This window comes from Eurypyga helias, unplaced genomic scaffold, assembly GCF_000690775.1.
Source record: "Eurypyga helias isolate BGI_N326 unplaced genomic scaffold, ASM69077v1 scaffold28641, whole genome shotgun sequence".
NCBI classification, from domain to species: Eukaryota; Metazoa; Chordata; class Aves; order Eurypygiformes; family Eurypygidae; genus Eurypyga; species Eurypyga helias.
Window position 1 is genome coordinate 27,583 of NW_010233184.1, and position 17,766 is coordinate 45,348.

Genomic DNA, 17,766 nt, shown 5'->3' on the forward strand with positions numbered 1-17,766 from the left:
GCTTTTCTTTCTATATATGTATGTGTAAGCCTGGGGAGGATGAAGCTTGTTCTTTTAATGATAGCTTTATCCCGGAGGCTGTCTTAAATCGTCCCTTTTGTTTGAGGCAAGTGCTGGGAATACACAAGGCACAAATGTCTCGTGTTAGACAGCATAGCTGCTGTCAGCTTCAGGGTTTCTGCTCAATGGAGGCTGTGTTGTTCTGGTGGTGTTTGTGGAAAAATAAGGTTTTTGTGACTTGATTAGGGAATTCTCAGGTTTTAAAGGAAGTTGATAATTAAAAATGGTGGTTTAGATATATTTTAATGACATACTCATGAGGATATTTTTTCCCCTGTTGTCTTGTGTTTAAAAATAAACTTCATTAGCCACAGAAATACTGAGGTATTAAAGAAAACAAATGAGAGGGTTCTACTATATTTGTCTGGCTTTTGTGTTAAGGAAGGTTCCAGTATTTTATACATACAGGAATGTCTGTCAGGTTGCAGAAAATCAGACCTGGAAACCAGTTTCTAATGTAGCTATGGACTTTACTAAAGCATGTCTGGAGCTTTTTACTGTTGTACTATTACCTAAAAAGTAGTTACAGGGAAGACAAAGCTAGACTACTCCTAGAGCTTCACAGCAGAAGAATGAAAAAGTGTTAATAAACTGCATCGAGGAAAATTTCAATTGGGTAAAACCAAGGGGAAAAAAAGAAAATTCACAAGAAGAAATTAGTTAAGCAGCCGAACAGGTTACCAGAGGTGCTGTGGAATCTCCATCCCTGGAGATGCTCACATTTCAATTGGAGAAGGCCATGAGTGGCCTGATGCATTTTGAAAGTTAGCCCTGAGTTTAACAGCATTTGGATCAGAGGCCTCCAAACTTTGTTTCCATGCAAAATTATTCTCTATTTCTTTCTGCAGATGACAGAAGTAGTGTTGTGGTAACGGCACTGGTTACATGAGTCGTGCCTTTCTGGTCTTAAAAATAATTTAGCTATTAGTCATTGGTGCCAGATGGGGAAGAACAACACAGACTTTCAGTAGACATTTGATCTTAGTACTTTCTGCATTTCTTGTGGTCTGGGTTGCTTTAATAACACACTGACTTACGATTATTTTCCCACCCCTCCCCTAGGGACGACCATCAGGTGATGCTTTTATCCAAATGAAATCTGCTGACAAAGCCTTTATGGTGGCTCAGAAATGTCACAAAAAAATGATGAAGGACCGTTATGTGGAAGTATTCCAGTGTTCAGGAGAGGAGATGAACTTTGTTTTAATGGGTGGCACTTTAAATCGTAGTGGCTTATCCCCACCGCCATGTAAGTTACCATGTAAGTCTCCAATTCTTCTGCTCTCTGCTGCTAAAGGCTGATGTGTGGTAGGTGCTGAAGCTTTGTGGCCTTTCACCTTTTGACTTGGGTTTTACCATGATCAATAATCATCCGTCTGTATACATGCTGAGATTGGAATTGTTCCCTTTGGGCAACAATGGGACTGATCAGAGGCATTTTTATTGTATTTTCGGTGGTGAGTAGAGGGCAGCAAGGCCTTGCCAGTGAAATTGTTGCATACTTTGCTTTTTATGGGTGTACTGTTCTTCTGATCTCTGCAGTAGACTTGTCTGTAGTGAAACCTATTTGGAATTAAAAGGATTTTTAAAAGGGGGAGCAAATCTATATTCTACCTGCCAATGAGTGCTCTTGCTATCTTGCCTTAGAGCATTAAGAAGGTACTCTATGGGCTTATTTTTGAAGGAAAACACCCACTGGGATGATATGCTAACAGACCATATAGTGGTGAAGTCAGATGGAGTTTTATTTTTTTTAATTTTATTTAAGATTACAGTGAACCTTATTGTGGAACTGTAATGGAACTTTACCATTCTGATTAGTCTCACTACCAAATCATAAAGTAGATACCCATGTGTATTTGCAAAATAGTAAAAAGCTGCCAAATACAGTTTATGAAAACAAATTGCACACCAAGCCAAGCTTAATGTTCTTACACAAATCAGGTATTTGTTCATCAAAATGCATTACACTAGTGAACTAATGGGACATTCTTTCTTCCATTTGCTATATCCTAAAAATACTCTCTGAAGTTGCAGGAGGCTTGTACATGAAGACTCATAGTCAGCAGTTGTGGATGCCCATGTATAGCTAATATGATGGTACTTTTGTCCCACAGAGTACAACTTCTGTTAGAAAGGACAGAGGGTGTGTAGGTGTGCACGCCTGCTTTCTCTACGCACATGGCTTTATGCTTTCTTTGAATAACTCTGAGGTGCCCTACTTTCCATTTACACATGGGCAAGGCTGCTCAGCTCCAGGAGTTGTGAACTCTTAGGAATTGCTCATTTCAAATGCCCCAGTTTTCTTTCATGGTGATGTAGTGGGGGTGTCCAGGGGAGAGGCTAGAGAGCAGTCTTTGCACAAGTGCTCTTTAATCGTACCCAGATGGTATTAATCACTTTGGGATGAATAATTTCCTTCCTTTAGCAAAAATCTTCATTCTGATTGTTTTCTCTTTTTTTTCTCTTTTTTTTTTTTTTTTTTTCTCCTTGCTGTACCCTGGTTTGGGTTTAGGTCTTTCTCCACCAGCTTATGCTGCATTCCAAACAGCAGCCGTGATCCCTGCAGAGGCAGCGCTTTACCAGCCCCAAGCCCTCTTGCCAGCCACCAGGACTCCCCAGGCCTCCACAGCTGCTCCTCCAACTGTTACCTACTACCCAGCTCAGGCTGCTCAGCTTTATATGAATTACACAGCTTACTATCCCAGGTAAGCCCCAGCTGCTTCTCTGACATGTTACCTCAGTGGAGCAGGCAACTGTGTGGTCACTCATGAACGGCTCCTAAATTTGTACTTCTGGTGTAGGTAGTACTGGAAACTTGATTTTCATCAGCAGAGGCAGTAACCATTTTGACCGAGTCTCTGTGGCCTTGTAGTGAAGTTTGGCTTTTCCCTGTGTTCTGTTTGAATCTCATGATAATGTTGGTCTAATATTTAACAGCATGTTTGGCACTGGGGCAATGTCATCAAGGCAGTTCTGTTTCTTGGCCACATGAGAAGCTGTGTCAATACATGCCTCTACCCTCACCCTTCGTTTGTTTTGTACTTAACAATACTCTTTCCTTAGTGAAAGACTTGTCAGAGGTGTGTATTAGGTTTGATTTCTGGTATCAGTGAGACCAAAGCACTTCACATGCGTAAGCAACGCGGATGATCTCCCCCCTTTCCCTTCCTACAAATGGTATCAACATGGCTCACTGAGAGCTGGTGCTTGGGTCCATGGTGAAATAACTTGTGCATTCACAGTTCCAAGGCTGGTGGCACTTACTAGCTTGAGTATGTGGTAAAGTGCTAGATGGGCCCTGACCAGAGATGCTACTTTTGTGGCTCAGAAGTACCAGATTTGTGCCTGTGTCTGCTTTTCATACTATGATTCCACCCTCCTTTTTTTCTTTATGGTTTTATTAACAATCTTAGAACAAGTAATCCGCAGCTACTATTTCTATCCTCCACTGTGAAATAACAAATGCCACTCTTCAACTACAAATGTTAGCTATTTTCCTTTCCTTCCCTTCTCTAAAAATAAATTATCAGATGCTGAAGAGAAATTAAGAAAGTCCACCAAGCAATCCACATCGGGGCTTCTTGTTTTCCTGTGGTTTTTGGGCTTGTTTTCAAATTTAAATTTTCAGTTTCACCTTTGCCTACTCTGAGCACTGAAACCAGTTATTTATTTTCATAACAATTTTGCCACTCTTTCTGTTTCAGTCCTCCCGTATCCCCTACCACAGTGGGGTATATTGCAGCTCCTCCAGGAGCTGTAGCCGCTGCTGCCACTGCCAGCCACACTCCGATTCTGCCCCAGCCTGGAGCACTAGTCCGTATGCAGGGCTTGCCATACAACACAGGAATGAAGGAGATACTCAGTTTCTTCCAGGGGTACCAGGTTAGTATGCAGTCCCTCTCCTTGATACTGTATTTGGACCTCCGAGTGATGATCAGTGGGGATCAAACTGAGCAAGTGAGTGCTTTTGGAAACTGCTGAACAAGTGTGCAAGCTCAGTGTTGCATATTTAACTGGCAGACAGAAGCCTGAAATAGAATTTGCCTGATTTATTATATAATAAACCTATCCTAATTTGAAAGCAGTGATTTAGTGTCTAGGATTAGGGTTTGAGTTTGGAGAGGGAGGAAGCGTGGAGCTGCAAAGGGGCTGCCAGAGGAAGGTGAGGACTGATGAAAGCTTTTAGTCCTGGCCACTTTTTGGTGGGAGCCCTAGGTAGGGTCAGTGTTTGACCTCAAAGACTTAAGTGTTCAAGTCTGCTGAGAGCAAATTTCTAGTACAAAAGGCTGTGACCTAGGTATGCTAACTTGCTTGCAGAAGGAGAGTGACAGATGCCTCTGTCAGATGCACTTTCAAGGACTATTTTGGTTACAGGCAGGAGCATTTTCCATTAAAACTGTGTTACATTGCAACCTAAAGGAAAACACTATTTTCCAAACCATTTTATACCAATAGCAAATATGCTACATGCTCTAGCTAACTTCAGTCAGTAGGTACTGATTCAATGCTCTATCAGTGAGCAAACACTTATCTCCTTAAGGAACATAAAAAAAAAATAGCACCATGTACAAACATTTTTTTCCCAGAATCATTTATTTGAATTCATGGAATGGGTCTTTCCATGTCTTCTGCCTTTCATCTCAAAGGATATTGTGTCTATATCCACATTTTGTCATCATATGTTTGCTAAAAGGAAAGATAATATGGTATATCCTGGTGAGTATTTAACTTGTGTGGCTAATGGCACTTATACAAATACCAAATCTGCTCTTTTGGTATTACTCAGAAGCCCTGACTTAAAATCCTCTTGGTGGAGCTCAAACCACTGCCGTGTGTGAAAAGATGACAGTTTTTGCATGTTTGTTCTTCAAAATTCTCTTAAGTTGGATAACAGTGATAAGGCTAAAGGCAAAGATGCGGATGGATTCCCATTAATGCACAGCAGCAGCTAATACAAAACATTCAGGCATGGTATGGTGGGCTTTTTTCTTTTTCCTTTAATTTGTAGATCCAGATGTCTGCGATGTAAATTAATGTAGACTGAGAACAGATGCTTAAATGTTTATGTTCCAAGTTTTGAGTATTTGGAAGATACAGTGCTCTACCTGTTGTGGTTTCTTTTCAAATGTTACATTTATGTTTGAAAGTAGTTTCACTTACTTGGTTTTCTCAGTGGAGAAATTTGAAGCCTAGCTTATAAAAAGTGTGATGAATTTTGACAAGTATTAAAAAGAAACTAAACCTTGTATATTAGGGCTTTGTCCTCAGCAGGTATTTCCAGAGTTCAAACCAAATTCAGTTACTTGTGGCTTTCCAAACAGTAGTAATCATTCATCTGATGCTTAGCCACTGATAATTTACCTTTTTTATTTTTTTTTAGCTGGCTGGGGGGTTTTTGCCACAGGGTGAAACCTATATTCTGCTGCAGCCTCCTGTCATCGTCAGTTGCTGTTATTAAATTGGTCACCTCTTTGATTTCTTTAGAAGATGTTGTCCAAATGAGATCGGGTTCAATATCTTATAAAGGCGCCAAGGAGTTATTTTGAATTGTTCTTGGAATCCCACGTGGTAATACTAGTTTTATACTCGCTCATTCCTTTAGGGGGAAAAAAGAGGTGGTGACACTGTATTGGGACAATATTATGTCTCTGGAGCAATAACTAATCTTTTTTCTTTTTTTTCCTCCCCTCTCTCCTCATGTTTTTTCATTTTCTGCTGCTGCCCAAGGATTTATTGCACGATGCTTCTGCTCGTTTATAAAGTGAGCCCCTAATAATCGTCAGTGGTTTGGGCATGGTTTTAATCTCTGTATAACTAATTGATGTTGGCATTCTGGGAACCAGATCGGACATGCTGAGATTGAAGGGTGATTTTTGGTCTTTGTGTGTCCTTGTCTGAAAGGAACAGGTTTTAAGTGTTAGTTCTTGCTTTATTCTCTTCTGTTTTCTTCCTTCAGTCTTCATGGGCTCTGTATATTGCATGTATGCACATGTTGCTACTTAAGTGAAAGCACCTTTCATACCAGACCTGCCTCTTAAGAGATAGACTTTGTTCATCATGGGCTCCAACAAGCTGGTCTCAACATCAGTACATGCTTCTAATAAATAATTTAAAAGTCTGCAGATCAGCATTTTAATTTTCATTTAATTGTATCAGCTCTAGCTTCTTGTTTAGTGGTTCAGAACAGCTTAATTTCTTCTTTGGTCCTGCTTTCTTGGTTTTGTTGTTGAAAACTCCTTCCAGCTTACATATGTTTAATGTATCTTGCATTAAACAACCTTGATAAACCCGTGAAGAATTTTAATAGTAAATCTTGGAGGTAGCCATTTTCTCCATCATCATTCTGTAGAGTATTTTAGTGTATCACAATCTTCAAAAGACCTCGTATTAGTACTCTCTGATTCAGTACGTAATTAATGTTAAACTGCTTTTTAATTGTACTGTAATCCAACAGGGCCATTTATTTGACTCCAGTCATATTCTGGATACACAGCTAAAGGATACTTAAACCAACAATAACCACCAAAACCACCATGACAAAAATCCCCACTATATGGTTCAGACAGGACAGTGGGATGACAGTAGTTGCTCTGGCAGGTGCTAAGACACCAGCTCCTCACCACATGCTGGTCCTTGGGCATTACCTTGAAGTAAGGGATCTATGGATGTTTACAGGAAGTTTCCCTTGTAATTTGAAAATATGTGGTTGTGAAGAGACCTTACTAGAATTAAGAAAAAATAATTCATATTTCAGATCCTCAGGGAAAAGGTTTGAGGAAGTAGTAGTGTGAAAATAGTAATTACATGCAACAGACTTATCAGTGTTACTGAAGTACAGAAGTCCCTACATTTCCATCCTAGCCTTTTTCAGGAAATTTTCAGGCAGCTGTAAATAAAGCTCAGATGACCATGGCCCCTAAACTTTAGACTTCTAGTTAATTTTTTTACTAGTTCTGAATGAAACATACTACTATACTTTGCTGAAAAAGGCTAAGATGGAAATGTAGGGACTTCTTTGTGTACATATTTTCATGTAAGAGAAGCTTAAAATAAATACTATCCTTTAAACCTTTACTGGGCTTAGGTGCCTTTTATCTTCAGCTAAAAAGAGCTTTTGCAGTATATTAATCCTCCAGGTCTTCAGAAACATGGAATTTAAGGCTCATTGTTGCAGGAGGAGGAGGGTGGCTTGTGCTTAAAACAGTAATAAGTAAAGAAGGAAAGTGGATGGATGGCTAAATTCCAAGGGCATTAACAACATTTCTCTCTTGCATCAGGACAGCGGGCTTCATTGTTACTGACTTTTTAGGGATTAGGTTTTGTCTCTGAAACGCATGCTTGAACAAAGAAGTATTCTCTATTTCCTATGGCTTCCTTTTGAAACCTGATGCTTCGTGGTCTGGGAGGGATACCCCATCAGCTGTCTGCCAACTCTAGGCATTGCACCTTCTGACTAGAGAAGAGAAGGGAAAGAAATTTCCACTCATTGGTGTTTGAGGTCATCTGGCAATATAGACATTATTATATGCTCACCCCATGCACTCAGAATGTTGCATGCTGTTTGTTTTGCTTTACTTCTAAATTTATCTTCCACCTGGAAATGTTGCCTGTGTGGAAAAAGCATCTGTGAGACTGGGTCTAGTAAATTAGTGCTTACTGTTTCTGTCTGTTGCTTCCTATGCTTGAAGCAAGAGACTAAAGTGGCACCATCTTCAAGCTGTATTTTTGGGAACAGGCATTACGTACACAAAACATTCAGGTGGTTGCTGGTCCTTGTAGTAGCATTCTTAAGGTACAGCTGATAAATTTTCCTGGCAAGGCCCATTTAAGGTATTATTCCTGATTCTTCTGCCAAAGGTTGCAGTTACCTGGTCAACAAATCAGATTCCATGTTCCAGACTCACTGTATGTAGACCTTTTTCCAAAGTCTGAGAACTGGACTTCTCCTCTTTGGGAACTGTTTTGTGATAGTTTATCGGTATTTTAGGCCAGAATTGCAGCTGCAATGCTGAAGTAGCCATTTTGCCTATGATGTTTTCCTTTCCAGGTGGGAATTATTTTTATATTTAATTTCCCTTTGTGTGTTTGGTTTTTTTTTCCCCAATTGTGTCATGTATAAATATACTTCCCAATTTTAATTGTGCTTTTAAAAATTGATTTTTTCCCTAGATTGCTTTGCATATACTGTTTTAGGCTGATCTTTTAATGTACACTGTAGGAACTGAAAAAAGGAAATGGAAATCAATGTCTTACTGGTTAGTGACCTGGTTAAATCTGCGTACAGTCTGTGAGGGGACAAGGACAGTCCTATAACTCCCCTCAATGTAGCAGGTATTTTGGAAAGAAATAAACTAGCTTGAAGAAAAAAAAATGCAAGGAGAGAGTGTAGTATACTACCTCCTTATTACCCCATCTGCCTCTTATTCCTATCATCTTAAAAAGCTTTGTACTGCTGTAAGCATAGCAGATTGTCTGGGAGATGCTACCATACTGGAGGTAATTGGTGGTCAGAAATGCTTATCTCCTTTTGGAGACAGGAGCTAGTGTTGTTTAATAGATTTGTCATTTGTTATTATTATATAGTCTGTAGTAATATGTTATTTAATAATTAATAAGTGTTGAATATACATAAGTTGAAATATCTCTCCATTTCAAATGTTAGTGTCTAGAAAGGTATTTACCTTATACCTACAAGGCAGACCGCTGTTTCTGTAAAGAAGTAATATGTCCCTCTGGAGGCATCGTTTTGCCATTATTAACAGACATGTCTTAAGCGATGAAAGTCCCCACTTCACAGGGGAGATAACAAGAAGAATGTGGGGAACAGGAAACACCATTCTACACTATTCAGTGCAATCTCTGCTGTGGTTTTTTGTTCAGTACATATGCATATTCTTCCTGCCATCTAGCAGCCTGCCATAGAGCAAATCGCTAACCCCAAAATCTTACTGAGTAACCACTTGCAAAGGTTCTGTTTTGCTTCCTTTTCCTAGGTTAGTTTCTAAATGCAAACATTATCCCATATTTAGTTTCCGTCTTCCTTGATCCTAGCTCCCATCCCTGATCACTGGAAGAAGTCAGCATAGCTCCAGAATGTATGCTGAGAACCATGTCTTGCTGTCCTTAACATCTGAGGCTGACATTTCTAATGGAGCTCTTCGTTTAACAACGGTATTCTGCGTCATCTTCCTTACTAGACTAAGCTAGACTTTTTGATGGCTGCTTCAAGGGGAAAAGAGAAATTGTGTTATTGTCTGAGTCTATTTCTGCATTCTTGTTCAGTCATTCTAGGGACTAGGTCTCCCTTGTTCATCACCTATGAACAGGTGAGAGTATCCATTTTAATAGGATGAGCTAAAGGGAAACTTTGATAGATACTGTATTTCATAAATGAAGTAATGGCTTAAAAAGCAGGATTCGCTACTGCCTCATCCCAGTAGACCCCTATATTGTAAAGCTACTGTTGACACACTGAGAGTAAATGGAAGCCCCTGGCTGAGAAAGAATCTTTTAAGTTGGAAGGGTATTCCGCACACACGTACACCCCCGAAGTTGTGAGCTCAAAGGGAGGAGGGGACAAGGCTGCAGCTCTGAGGAAAGAGGCTGTGTTTCAGTTCAGAGAGACGAGGAAGGTGGGAATGAGATGATCATGGGGTAAGAGGAGGGTAGTGGAGGCACTAACAGTGAGGTCTGCTTTTGATTTTATTCCTTTTAAGGGGAACTATTGTAGTATTTGGTAACTTCTTGCCAGTTACCTGTGTGTTAAGAGTAGGCATTTGAAAATACAATATGATGTCTCGTGTTATCTCAGTACTGTCATACTGCCCCAAGCCTCAGTAACGTTTATACAGGAAACAAACTGCTAGCTCAGTGAACTTGTAGCTGGTTATACTGGGGAGGTGTGTTTGTGTGTGTGTGTTAAATCACCTGGTGGTATTTTTGAAACCTAAATGGAAGCAGAATTTGGTCTACTGCATTGCAGGTGAAGCTAGCAAAACTGTATTTTGATTTTGAGCAATGAGTTTATATGTTTATCCTGCGTGGTTGGATGTTTTTGTTTTGTGGGTTTCTGAAATACAGACAGAATCCAAAGTATTCATGATCATGTACTCCCTCAGGCAAGTTAGGTTAGTTTTCATTTAAATCACAGGGAATAAGAATTCCCCCACTTTATTTCCTAGCTTGGTTTGCAGTACTACTTTTCGAAACCTGTAAGTTTGAAGAATCTACTGTTCCACAACTTCTGTTTCAATTAACTGCAGTCTCCTACCTATCTTTCTTGTTACTAGAAGTTTCTTCTATTGCTAGGTACTTTTTGTCTTTTACTCTTTACTTCTTTAAGCCTTCAACATTTCTGTGCAGGGTAGTTTTCCCACTTCCATGGTTTTCCTCATTGCTTATGCGTTTCAGGTGTAACCTTTTAAACACTGTCCCTCACAAGAGACTATAAACCTTTACCTACTGTACATCTACTGATAATCTAAAGTATGTACTATCTTGAGACATTCCTTCCAAAGAGTAAACTTGCATTTTGTAGATTTGTTTCAAGGGCAGGTCTGGGAACTGACAAATCTAATATTTGCACGGTCTGGTTGCCCTGGCAGAGACTATCTAGAAAATACTTCTTATATTTGTCTTTTACTTAAAGGCATGGGTCTAGATGTGAAGGTGGCTAGAATTCAGTAGTAAAAATTCTGGGAGGTTCTTTTCTTTATGTTCTCTGGGCTCTTGGTTTTTGTTCTCTGTGGAAGGTGTATACTGTGATGGTTGGTTTTTTTTCCTTTCAACTTCACTTTGGATGGATACAACACGTCCTGTATGCCCAAATGTAATACCTTTTTCTCCCTAAGCTGGCAGGAGACTTTTTGTACTACAGAAATATCAAAGGAACGCAGCATAGTACGTCTACATTGTGTGCATTTGGCAATCCTCTAAAATGTTAGTGCAAACCAGTCTTTTTAGGGGGAGACAGGAAACTCTGCTTGCCACTGAAAGGATATTCTATAGCTTGGGTTATGCTAAACATATTGTTTTATGAATTACAGGAGCCACTCCAATAGTCTTTGTAGCACGTGCAATTATGCTCAGTCCCTTTCCAAGATACGTAATTTTGAAAAGATTGCAAGATAGGAACAAAATCAGGCTTCATATTCCCCAAGATCTATTTTACTGACTATAGATTTCATATTTATACCCGGCCCTCCAATAGTATGCGTAGTATACTACTGTATATAATAGTATGTAATAGTATGCAATAGTATACTGTTCAGATTCAGAATCTCAAGTATTTCTTAGATCTGATCCACATGTGGGGTTTTTGTTTTTAATTTATTGGTTTGACTGTACTGTACAGTCACTATTTGTGTGTTAATATTCTTCTACTCCAAACCTATTATGATGCAGTTACACTGTAATAGACTATACTAGTATAAATGCTATTTTATCTTTTAAGTGCATTCATTCCAGGCCACTGTTTTTTTAACTACACTGGCGTGTAGTCTGTGCAATGCAAGTATTATATGCAGCTGAAGTGTTTATCACTCTGCCCTAGAGAAGCTGCAGTTTATTTCCATGACTGCATACAAGATCTGAATGAGATCCACACACTTGTAATCCCCCACTTCAGTATGTGTGCAGGAAGATGCTCAGCTGTCCCAGTGAGAGTCCTTACTGGAAGCCTGATTGTGCAAACAACAGAGAGTTTTGTTACTTGCTGCTGCTGGCTCATCAGTTGAAGGGATGAAAGAGCACTTCATGGTCTGAACAGGTTCCCTCCCTTGATATAAGGAGCAGTTCAAATACACACTTTAGAATATTCCCCACGTGCATTTACTTTTAAATCTATTTCTATAACTGGTAATTCAGTTAATGTTGGTTTTTTAAATCTTGCATAAAACCAGTAGCTGTCAAATTCACTGTCTCCTGCCAGTTGTTCTAGCTGATGCTCTTAATTAAGGTTGCAAATGATGGTCTGTGTGGCTTGCTGTACCCGAAGTGTTCCTTCTCTTGCTGATTACCGTGTATCACACTTGTACTGTAGTACGCACCTGATGACTACAATGGCCTTATTCAGCTGAGCGATCAAGCAAGGAGTGTGTTACAAGCACCGAAAGAGTGGGTCTGTTTGTAACTTTGTAACTTCTGAAGAAGGTAAGATGCGGCTGGCAGAAACTGGGTCTGCAGTGGTGAATGGGAACGCAAAGAAGGGCTTGGTGGTACAGGATTTTTTTGCTTATGGCTTTTTCCCCTTCTTAGCTTGTGTTGGGAACCTTGCTTTAACCTTTCTGCTTTGTCCTATTAAAAAAATCAACTAACCTAAAGAAAATAGGCCAACTGTGATCTGTCGTTGATGGGATGGCAGTGGTGGAGGTAGTGTGATTGCCTGGTTCTGCTCAGATGGTGTGTTAAGCTTCTGGAAGGGTTTATTAGTCTTTATTTCTCATGTGAAGCTTTCAGTCCAATATAGTAGATGATATTTTTTTTTTCCTTGATATGGTTACAAAGCGCATGCAAATGTATGTGCAAAACCCCCCAGACCTCTGGCTGTGTCTTTCCTGTATCACATAGCTGTCGCGATTAATTTCTCTGTTTCTTGATCTCTCTAATGCAATGTGAACTATTACCGTGGGATTGGGTTTGGGTTTTTTTGAAGAGGTTTCTTTGGTACAGGGGCTTTTTAATGCAACTGACTATATTTGCTAATGGTGAACTTCTCTGCTTTTTTGACGCTAGCCCATAATACTTACAGAAATTGTATTGTAACCTATGTGGAGTTTGTGGCTTCCCAATACTATTGTATTCCATGCAAACTGCTACTGATTAGTTATTACATTCTTTTTCTACTTATAAAAAAAGACACACACAAAACTTTCAGTACAAAAAATGGCAATCAAATACTGTGCCTTGATAAAGTACCTTCATAGATAAAGCTACTTTCACAGAATCACTATCAGTTGTTTTCAGATAAGTTGGTTTCTCATGATACTGTTAGATCTGCTAGGGAAAAGGTAGATTAGAGGCTCCATGGTCTGCTGGCGTACCGAAGAACATCTACTGTTATTCTGAGTATTTCCATATTAATGTGACCTTGGACAATCTGTTTGCCTCTCTTGTTTTACCCAGATTAACTGGAAAACCAGATCAGCAATAGGGTTCTACTATATATGAGATGGAAACAGTCTTTGACTAGAAAATAGTTCCTGGAGTAGCTCTCCCTGAATTCTAAGCAGTCCAGCATATTATCATACAGATACCACTCTTCTTAGAACAAAACATCCAGAAAAAAAGATTTATACAGATTTGAATCTGTATTTTTAAAATATATATGTACATAAAGAAAATACGTATCTATAAATCAGTATAAATAAGAACCTAAAACTAGTCTGTCTTTAAAAAGAAACTGTAGGGGTTTGTTTAACCCTTTTAATTATGTTGCTTGCAGAATGTGTAGACTTCTCTGCTAACTTTCTGTGCAACCTTTAACAGTGTGAATTACCAGAGCCTTACCCAGGTATTACACCAAAGCTGCTATTTGAACTACTTCTTAAAGCTCTCCCCTGTGCTCAGAGATCTGTCTGTGCTCCATGTGTGTTTTCAGCTGACTCTGAACTGCAGTATTACACTTACATTCAGGACTGATGTGCTAAACAACTTGATCCCCATATGGGTTAACAGCAAAGAGCTGGTGTAGAACAGACCATCTTTTAGCTTAGGTTTGTGACTCAACCCAAGCTGTGTAGAGCTCTCTCTGAGCACACTGTTATTCTGAATAAACCGAGATTACTTCCAAACCTGAACTGGGCTTCAGACATGATGTTTTATGTCTTTTGAATTTCTTTTGGCATGCTGGTTTTTGACTAACTTTAGTTCTGTGAAAAGAAATGATACGAAGTCTCTACTAACTGTCTTATACATGCTTTCAGTTTCTGAAGTGTACTGTCGCTTATACCTTAAGAATACTTCTGCCTGCTGAGTGATTGGGTGTGTGAAGCTCTGGCATGTACTTGCAGTTTTCATATGTTTGAATGTGAAGCTGATGAAAAACTACTGCTGGTAATAACTGAGAAGTCTGATATTTCTTGCAGTGTACCAGGCACGCATAAATTCTAAAAAAGTGGAACTTAAATATTTCAACCTTTTATAAAATCATGAGGTCATATGTCAGAGGAACTTGAATTGGGTTAATACTCATGAAACTGGTTGGTTTTCCAGCATAGACCATATATTTTGTCTGTCACTGATTTCTCCAACAAGCTAATCTTGTTCGTATGTGAGCCTTCAGCCTTTGGTTTCAAAACTTGAGAGATCCATTTTTATTCACAAACACGGCTTCTGGACTTAGCTTAAAAGACTTCGAGCATGTAGTGAGAAATGGCTGGGTACCGTAGGGCAGACAGATGTCTGCTTTAAACTCAGCGTTTTGAAATTGCCTTTTAAGAATTCACAAGGGAAAATGCACTCCAAATTAAATCAACGCTAAGGACAAAATAATCTCATTTGCATATCCTGCTTTTTTCTTAGCCTTGTTAAAATTGCAATAAAGGTTTCTTTAATTGAGTTGGACTGCACTAAATTTTACTTTGTTTTACCGAACAATCTTTCTTGCAGTGTATACCTGCGTTAAGTTCAGCTCATCCTCCCAACACAGAACTCTCATACAGCTCTGTATTTTTTTTTTTTTCTCTTTTAAACTTTGAATGTGGGTATTCATATGCCTCATATCCTTTGTCACTTGGACAGTAGTCCACAGAGTACAGGAATTATGCAGTCAATGCCTGGACTTTCTTGCTGCATTTACTCTTTATTAACATCCAAGTCTTTCTTTTCTGGTCAAGCTTTAGTCTGAATTACTTCTCTAGCAAAATCTTTGCATGGAATTATGCCTACATCATCATTCTGTTCAGCACAACAGCAGAACGAGAGCTGCTGTTGTTCTCCAAGCCAAGCTTTTAATCTTCGGTCTCTTTTCCCTATTCTCACATCCAGAATCTTTTTGCTACAGACACAGGAGTGGAATGAACCAGATGCACAGCATCAAAAACTGCCCTTCCAGGTATCATCTCTGGTCTTAATCACGTGTGGTGTTTTTTTTTCTTTTGTTGTCTTGTACCATTGCAGCTCCATGCAGATTCCATCCTCCTGCTTTACAACTTTAGTGGCCAGCCCAGTGGAGAGGCATTGGTGACTTTTCCAAGCCTGGATCTAGCTAGGAAAGCAGTGGCTGAGAAAAACGGACAGCTCCTGGGAGGCCGCTACGTAGAACTGTACCTGGTCTAACTAAACACTCTTCGGGGGATGGGGGAAGAATGTTGCACTGAAGACCGTGCCTTTTGTAAAATAAGAAGTCTTCCCTTGCTACCCAGGCAGCAGCAAATGTGCCTTTTCAGCATGCTGTGTTGGAATGTAGAGTGGTACATGTCCTGTATTGAATTTGAACAATGGCACATCCTATGCCAAAGATAAAGTGACACCAAAAATTGTGCAGTTAATTACTTAATTTCTAATGTACTAGTTTAAAAATAAGCAAACCCACTCCTGGCATCTAGTTAATTCTGAAGACAATCTAATAGCACTTCAGCTATCACAGCCATGGGAGATACCTGTTCAGTAGCATTTAAAGTGGAAAGCGAAGCTTGCGTCATTCATGTTCTTCTGTGTTTAGTTTTGAAGAGTTTACACTTGACAAAGTGTCTGGTTTTTTTAGGTTTAAATGTCTTTAGAAAGGTCTTTTGGAATGCATAGCTTTCCCAATTCAAAGAGTAGATCATATTGATTTGTTTTGTTCTTGACTGGAAAATACCAGAATGCTGGACCCCAAATGCAATTGTGCTTTCTCATGTTTTCATTATACACTGTTTTGGAAAAGCCATATTTGTCTTTATTACCAATGTACTGCTGCCAATGTGTAAAACAAAAAACATAATAGAAACAATGGCAAAACCAGGAAAATCCTCCCTGCCCCCAACCCCAAACTTAATCTCTACAGGACAAAAATGGCACATAAACCTGAGTACTAATAAGTTATATTTTTTTATTTAAGCATACTAGCTTTCAGATACTGTATTAAAGATTTTGCTCTAGTTTATGTGCATGCAATTTGTTTACATCTTTATTTGTATATTATGAAACAACAAGATGTGTTGAAATCTAAATCCTCTAGTGCATGCTTCTTTCTTTTTCCTTGTGTGTGTATATACATAAGCTAGAAGTACTTTATGTCATGTAGCATGTGTTTGAAAAAAAAAAGACATCTGCTGTAGAAGCACTAAATGACTTTGTTTTTACTGTGCCTTACTTCAAAACCATTCCAAGTGCAATACCAGCAGAGCTAAATGTAATGAATCCCGTTGTGACATGTTCATGGATGTCTGAATTGATTTTTTTTGTTAGTGTACAATTTGAGTTGTAGTTAAAAGAACTGAATGATGTATGCTTCTTTATATTACAACAAATAAAAGAGATGCTTACGATGTGTATTGGCTTTTGAAAGTAACTTAGGCTTTGTTTTTACTTCTCACAGGGCATCGTTCTCTGATTAAATATCCTTTTACTCAGTTTTCTCTTTCTCCTAGATTTAGGTGAGCATACATACCTTGCAGGAGTGGTGTGATTTTTCTTTCTTTTTGCATATGCTGATAAGCCAGAAGTATGCATGATACATAGTTCTCTTGTAGTGGAACACTTTTGGGCAATGTGATTTAACTGTTTACATGCATAGTTCTTTCCTTCTGGTGCCAGAGGAAACGGAATATTGAACTTGAAATTGTGTTCATATTTGGTTTTAATTGGCCTAACGGGTCACTCCCTTTTCCCATGCCAGATGCCATTTCATCATTAAAACCTCACAAATGATGTTTTATCACATCAGGTGGGATAGGGGAGAGAGCTTTTTCATTATTTTAAAGTGGGACTGTTTGCTTTAATCTGTTTCCAAGATTTGTCTTGGTGAAGTCTACCAAAAAATCTTACTTTTAAAGTAATTAGAATACTAGAGAGGGCTGCACCGTTATAATTAACGTTCTCATGGTGCCTTTGAGGAGAACACTTCTCCCTTTTGAAAATCTTGGGAGTCTCTATCCTGAGCCATACAGTACCTATGCCATGTCCATTTATTACACTGTTATGTTCTGCCTGGTCCACCTGGTCACATCTTGGTTATGGCTTTGCAATCCATTGAAACATCTTATTTTTCTCTTAAGAGCTTGTATGGCACTTGTGGTTTCCTGATGGCTGAAATGATGCTTAATGTACTAGAAGCACCTAGTCTTTCTACAGCTCGTCTGTAGATGTGGTCTGCTCCATCCTCGGCAGGTTGGGTGAGCTGAGCCAGGGCTGGAATGCAGCACCTCAAGTACCGTGTTTAGAAGTACATGTTCCCCGTATTCGTTCAACACCTTAGGCTTAGGCAGATGCCAGGTTCACTCTGGAGTGCAGCCCCACGCTAATGTGCGCAGAGCGGGCTACCACTGCACACTGCCATGTGCTAAGCCTCTGTTCAAAAGGGCCTGGCCATCGCCAGCTGCTGTTCTGATCTGTTTAGAACCAGGCGGTGGAGACTGGTTCTAGAAATTCAAAGGAAGAAGAGAGCAGCGGTGCGATAGCTCGCTCAACTCCATATTGCTCCAGCCTTTCAATAAAGACGCCGAGGCCCGTCCCGGAGCTGCTCTCCCCTTGGGCTCCCGCACCCCTCCTGGCTGCGCTGCG

General features: G+C 39.5%; 1 protein-coding gene across 1 annotated transcript in view; it reads left to right on the forward strand.

The window, feature by feature from the left end:
* ESRP2 (epithelial splicing regulatory protein 2) overlaps positions 1-16,532 on the forward strand; it is a gene marked incomplete at its 5' end in the record, with an annotated part of 43,869 nt that extends 27,337 nt beyond the window's left edge. The window contains 5 exons of the mRNA XM_010161670.1: positions 1,123-1,309; positions 2,576-2,768; positions 3,768-3,945; positions 12,104-12,213; positions 15,181-16,532. Coding sequence (XP_010159972.1) covers positions 1,123-1,309; positions 2,576-2,768; positions 3,768-3,945; positions 12,104-12,193 — 648 coding nt within the window. The remainder of the gene's footprint in view (positions 1-1,122; positions 1,310-2,575; positions 2,769-3,767; positions 3,946-12,103; positions 12,214-15,180) is intronic.
* Between the last annotated feature and the right edge of the window lie 1,234 nt (positions 16,533-17,766).